The sequence below is a fragment of the Polyodon spathula genome, chromosome 29 (assembly GCF_017654505.1).
Source record: "Polyodon spathula isolate WHYD16114869_AA chromosome 29, ASM1765450v1, whole genome shotgun sequence".
NCBI lineage: Eukaryota > Metazoa > Chordata > Actinopteri > Acipenseriformes > Polyodontidae > Polyodon > Polyodon spathula.
The window spans coordinates 3,547,190-3,553,464 of NC_054562.1; the positions used below are offsets into that span (position 1 = coordinate 3,547,190).

At 47.3% G+C, this 6,275-nt stretch overlaps 1 protein-coding gene across 1 annotated transcript in view; it reads left to right on the forward strand.

Annotated features, from left to right (window-relative positions):
* Window positions 1-1,157: 1,157 nt before the first annotated feature.
* The window catches only part of LOC121302150 (protein shisa-7), a 16,233-nt gene continuing 11,115 nt past the window's right edge, over window positions 1,158-6,275 (forward strand). Inside the window, 2 exon segments of the mRNA XM_041231971.1 lie at window positions 1,158-3,570; window positions 5,938-5,967. Of these exon segments, the coding sequence (XP_041087905.1) occupies window positions 2,879-3,570; window positions 5,938-5,967 (722 nt within the window). The 5' untranslated portion in view covers window positions 1,158-2,878.

Consider the following 6,275-nt stretch of genomic DNA (forward strand, 5'->3'; position numbering starts at 1 on the left):
TTGTTGTGGTTTGTAAAAAGTTTATTTAAAAAACAAAATATCCAGAACAGAACAGAACAGAAGAGAACAGCACCACACACAGAATAATGTCCTGGACAGCCGAGACTGACAGGACCAGCAGCAGCAGCAGCACTCACCGTGGAGTCGGGAATCAGCACGCTCACAACCCTCTCTCTTAGTTACAGCTCATTTCCTTCTGTTGGAATCAGCTCAATTCAAACGCAGAAAGGAGACGATATTTTGCAGGGTTTTTTAAGAAGGAATATAAAAATTACCATAGATTTTTTTTCTAGCCAAAAAGAGAAAGCAAAAAAGAATACTCTTTCAACAGTTTTTAAAAAATGTACTAATTAATGAATTATATTAGAAAATACACAGATAGATAGACAGAGATAGACATTTCTCTTGTTATGAGGTCCTATTAGTTTATCTATCCTGTCGCCAAACACCTATTAATTTCGATGTATTTCGATAAAAAAACAAAATATACCCCTTATTTTGATTAAACAGATGGTTTAATACGCTAGTTTTCGGTAAAAATGCTTCCTATTATAATAATAATAATAATAATAATAATAAATAATAATAATAATAATAATAATATTTTGTATCCAGTCTAAACTACAAACACAAGTATTTTTTCAATCTTTCTGAATATTTAAAAAAAATTAGAAAAAACTTCCAATTTACAAAAAAAAATAAAGATATATATTTCAGGATTCAGGAAAGTGGAAAACTAACGAAAAATAAAACCCCAACTGCAGACTCAGGGCGGGGTTAGTTTTTCCTCTGAATTCTTGGAATTGTTTTGAGAAAACAAACAAGTTTTTAAAAAAAGGCATTTCAACAAATGTCAGAAATGTGAGTGTTTCAGGATCTGTGAGAGAAGTGAAGGCTGTCTCACTTCAAACACTCCGACTTGCACAGACAGACTTCCATACAGACAGACAGACAGACAGACAGACAGACACAGACAGGCAGAGCACCTTCAAGCCACACTGAGAGGATAGCGTTATTAATCTTGGAGAATCAACCCGATTTTGAGTCCTGGTTCATAGACTGCCATAGAGACAGACAGACACACTGTCATAGAGACAGACAGACAGACAGACAGACATACACACTGCCATAGAGACACGCTGCCATAGAGACAGACAGAGAGACACACTGCCATAGAGAGAGGAGGAGGATTTTTTTAAATTAGATTTTTGAGTTTTAGTTTTTAAAATCCGGAGAAGCTATTCTGCTGGATTGGACAGTTTGATTCCAGTGAAGGAGTTCCTGCGGGATCGTCACACCCACTCCGTGAAGAAAACGCTCTGGAGAGGAGAGAATGCTGCACAGGCATTAAAATAAAACAGCTGTTTGTTTGTTTCAGGGTTTTTTTCATTGCCTAAAAGTACAATTTTTTTAATGAATTGAAAAGATTTTCAAAGGGAGAGAACAACCAGAGCTTTTGACAGAAACACGAGAGAGACGTGGAAACATACGAGCGAGTCCAAAAGAAACAGCAAAGAACCTGTGAAGAGTTTAAACACCTGCAAGACACTCACAGAAACTCTGACACAGAGACACTGACACACTCAGAGACACTCGCAGAAACTCTGACACACAGAGACATTCACAGAAACTCTGACACACTCGGAGACGCAGAGACACTGACATACTCTGAGACGCAGAGACCCTGACACACTCAGACGCAGAGACACTGACACAGAGACGCAGAGACACTGACATACTCTGAGACGCAGAGACCCTGACACACTCAGACGCAGAGACACTGACACACTCAGAGACTCAGAGACACTGACACACTCAGAGATGCAGAGACACTGACACAGAGACGCAGAGACACTGACATACTCTGAGACGCAGAGACACTGACACACTCAGAGACTCAGAGACACTGACACACTCAGATGCAGAGACACTGACACACTCAGAGACACTGACACACTCAGGGACATTCACAGAAACTCTGACACACTCGGAGACGCAGAGACCCTGACACACTCAGACGCAGAAACCCTGACACACTCAGAGACGCAGAGACACTGACACACTCAGAGACTCAGAGACACTGACACACTCAGATACACAGACACACTCGGAGACATTCACAGAAACTCTGACACACTCGGAGATACTCGGAAGAGACACTGACAGACACACTCTGAGACACTGATACATTCAGAGACATTCTGGGACACTGAGACACTGATAGATTCAGAGACACTGGTATCAATTAACTTTGAAATGTAATGCCAGCATTGAAATTCATTGAAAACGTCTCAGAAATATATATTTTTAAAAGCATGGGAACATTCTGAGCAACTTTGAGATCTTCTGAACAACTGTGGCATTTTTAAACAACTTAAAAAACAACAACTCTGGAATATTCTGGGGAAGAAGAACGACTTGGAAAAATAAAAGGGACTTTGAAATCTTTGAAAGGGCGCTGAACTTGATTCAGACGACCTTGAGACATAAAAACAAAGCATTGCAATATTCTGAAGAACTTGGAAATATTATTTGAAATTGTCAAAGCGACATCAAAATCCTTAAGGCAACGTTGAAATCTTAAACAAACACTGAAATATTTGGAACAGCTTTGAACTACTAAACAAAACAATCATCGGAATATTTTAAAGAGATTTGGAATCTCCAAAACAACACTGGAGTATTGTAAACAACACTGGAATGTTCTAAACAACTTTGGAATCTCGTGAAGCTGCACTCAGCAGTGAACTCAGTAACTCTACATTGCAATAATCTTCCAGCAGCTTCTAACTCATTTGTAAACGACAGCACAGCTGATTGAAGCCTCTGTGCTCCTACAGTCAGCCTTCACTTTAACAACAATCTGAACCAACCCACAATGCACCTCTCCCTGACCCTGCTCCTGGGGGCGCTCCTTACTGCGGTGGCACCGGTTGCCGGGGCGACCACCGATCAGCCTGCCAATCACAGGCCCGGCTCCTTCCCCCCTCTCCTCAGGGGGTGGGGCCAGCTGTCACCCCAGAGAGCTCCGAAGCAGGCAGAGACTCAGGACGGGGCGCCCCAGAGGGGACAACCGCTGCCCCAGCGGATGCCACCACCAAAAAACAACACCCTGGGGGCACTGGTGCCCCCGCCCCGCACTGCGCCCGCCCCGCGCAGGGGGGGGGACGTGTGCCGGGGGTACTACGACGTGATGGGGCAGTACGACCAGACCTTCAACTGCTCCACCAACACCTTCCTGTACTGCTGCGGAACCTGCCACTACCGCTTCTGCTGTGAGCATCGCAGCGACCGGCTGGACCAGGGTGCCTGCAACAACTACGACAGCCCAGAGTGGGCACACACCCCCCCACCCCACAGACCCCCGGCCCCGCCCGGGCGGCACCAACCGCCCGGGGGGCACCGCCCCGACCCCGACTTCAACGTGCACGACTTCAAGGGCCAGAGCAACAGCACGCTCTACATCATCGGGGGAGTCATCCTCGCCACCCTCGCCGTGGCCGTCGGGGCCAAACTGGCTTTTCACAAAGCGTCCCGTAATCCCAGAAACAGAGACATCAATGTACCCCGGTGAGAGGGGACAGGACTGGGGATGGGGCTGGGTTCAGGCTCGGGGCTTAGAGTTGGGGATGGGGCTGGGATCAGGGTTGGGGTTAGAGTTGGGGTTGGGGCTGGGGACAGGCTCGGGGTTAGAGTTGGGGTCAGGGTCGTTGTTAGAGTTGGGGCCAGGATCAGGGTCGGGGTTAGAGTTGGGGTTAGGGTTGGAACGTCAACCTCCACCACAACACCAACTCCCATCTGGTGTTGTGAGTATTGCCAACTCCAGGTTGGGCGCTACCGGTTTGGGGTTGGTTAGAGTTGGGGTTGGGGTTGGGGTTAGAGTTGGGGTTGGGGTTAGGGTCGGGGTTGTGGTTGAGGTTAGAGTCGTGGTTAGATTTGCAGTTAGAGTTAGGGTTGGAGTTGGGGTTGCAGTTAGGATTGGGGTTTGGGTTAGGATTAGATTTGTGGTTAGAGTTGCAGTTAGAGTTGGGGATGGAGTTGAGGTTAGGGTTGGGGTTGAGGTTAGAGTTGGGGTTGGGTTTTGGGTTGGGGTTGAGGTCAGGGTCGGGTTAGAGTTGCAGTTCGAGCTGGAGATGGGGTTGAGGTTGGGGTTGAGGTTAGAGTTGGGGTTGGGTTTTGGGTTGGGGTTGAGGTCAGGGTCGGGTTAGAGTTGCAGTTAGAGTTGGGGTTGGAGTTGGTGTTATGGTACAGTAATATCTCATGTTAGATTTTGAAATGTCAGTGTTTAGTTACAGCACCTCCTGTGGCCTGGAGTAATCATTACTAGAGTATCCGAGCTATGGTCTTACTGGGATTGCATTGATTTTAATGAGTTGGTTCCAATAATTATCACACTGTATATTTTCTGATCCATGACTGAATGTTTAGTGATTGTTGTCTTTTAGAGTGATGGTGTGAAATGATGCTGTCTGTCGCTGGTCATCTTGCCAGGACACCCTTGTAAATGAGACATAATCTCAATGGGGTTAAATGGTTAAAGAATGAATGTATAAATAAAAGAGAGAGAAGGTGAGATGGAGAGGAGAGAGGAGGGGGTGGGAGACAGATAAGGGTGGAGAAGAAGAGTCTTCGAACTTGACTTTCTTTATTTTCTTCTGATTTTTGATTTCCTTTCTAATTAGTGTTTCTCTTCCCCCTCCTATTTTCCTTCCTCTTCCTCTCTCCCTCTCCTCTGCCACCTCCTCCTCTCTTCCTCTCTTCGGTCCTTTTCTCCTCTCCTCACCTCTCGCTTTTTCCCCCTTCCTCTCCTCCGCTCTTCCGCCCATCTCTCTCCCTCTCCCTCGATCCATCTTCCTCTCTTCGCTTTTGTTTCTCTCTTCCTCTTCCTTTCTTCCTGTCATCCTCTCTTCCTCCTCTCCTCCTTTCCCTCTTCCCGCTCACTCTTCCTCTCATTTCCCTCTCCTCCTCCCACTACTAAGATCCGAGCTCCTCCTCCTTTTTGAGACATAATCTCAATGGGGTTAAATGGTTAAAGAATGAATGTATAAATAAAGAGAGAGAAGGTGAGGAGAGAGGAGAGAGGGGGTGGAGACAGGATAGAGGGTGGAGAAGAGAGTCTTCTAACTTGACTTTCTTATTTTCTTCTGATTTTGAGTTTCTAATTAAGTGTTTCTCTCCCCCTCTCCTATTTTCCTCCTCTTCCTCTCCCTCTCCTCTCCACTCCTCCTCTCTTCCTCTCTTCCTTTCTCCTCTCCTCACCTCTCCTTTTTCTCTCTCCTCTCTTCCTCCTCATCTCTCTCCCTCTCCCTCTCCACTCTCAACTCTCTCTCTTTTGTTCTCTTCCTCTCCTTTCTTCCTGTCTCCTCTCTTCCTCTCTCCTGAGAGGAGAGTGAGAGAGGAAGAGAGAGAAAAACGAAGCTCTAAACCTCTCAGAGCCATCTTCCCTCCAGTCCCAGTCCTAGAAAGTCCTGAGGAGGACTCCTAGACTCTGAGGAGGAGATCTAGGATGGACCTCCTCTCTCCTCTCCTCTCTCTCTGCCTCTCCTCTTGCGAGTGAAAGACTAGAGAGGAAAGTCTCGGAAGACCTGTCTGCCAGAGGACTGTTATATTCTCTACCCAATAGGAGACCAGTCGGGTGCTTCTAACACGTCAGTCTTGTTCGACAAAGTGCTCAAGAGATCCCTGTCCAGGGGAGCGTACCACACAGCACTGTATTCTGTTAGATACCACTCAGTCAGAGGTCATAGGGGGCTTGAGGGTTCGTGGAGCTCTAAGCAACTAGTGTGCAGAAACTTCCCAGTCCCTTGATAGCCAAGCAAATCCACGAGACGCGAGGTTGGGTCAGTACCTCTCTCACGAGTTCGAGATTAGAGTCTCTTCGGTCAGTTGGGGAGGGTCAGGTGTGAGTCACACTCAGTTGATTCTCACTCCCACTAGCGAGCCACCAGAGGAGGTCGAAGGATTGAGGTAAGTGCCTCCCTCGGAAACCTAAACACTAGAGCCCTGCCTCCCTCCCAGTCTCAGCCTAACCACTAGAGCCAGCCTCCCTCCCTGTCCAAGTCCCTGCTCAGCTCTAACCACTAGAGCCAGCCTCTCCCTCCCAGTCCCAGCTTTAACCACTAGAGCCAGCCTCCCTCCCTGTTCCTCCACCAGCTCTAACCACTAGAGCCAAACTGCTTCCCTCCCTCCCAGTCCCTCAACCCTAACCACTAGACCACATCCCCTTCCTCCCAGTCACGACTCGATTGGTGATCTTCGGGGGTCGGAGGGAGGTT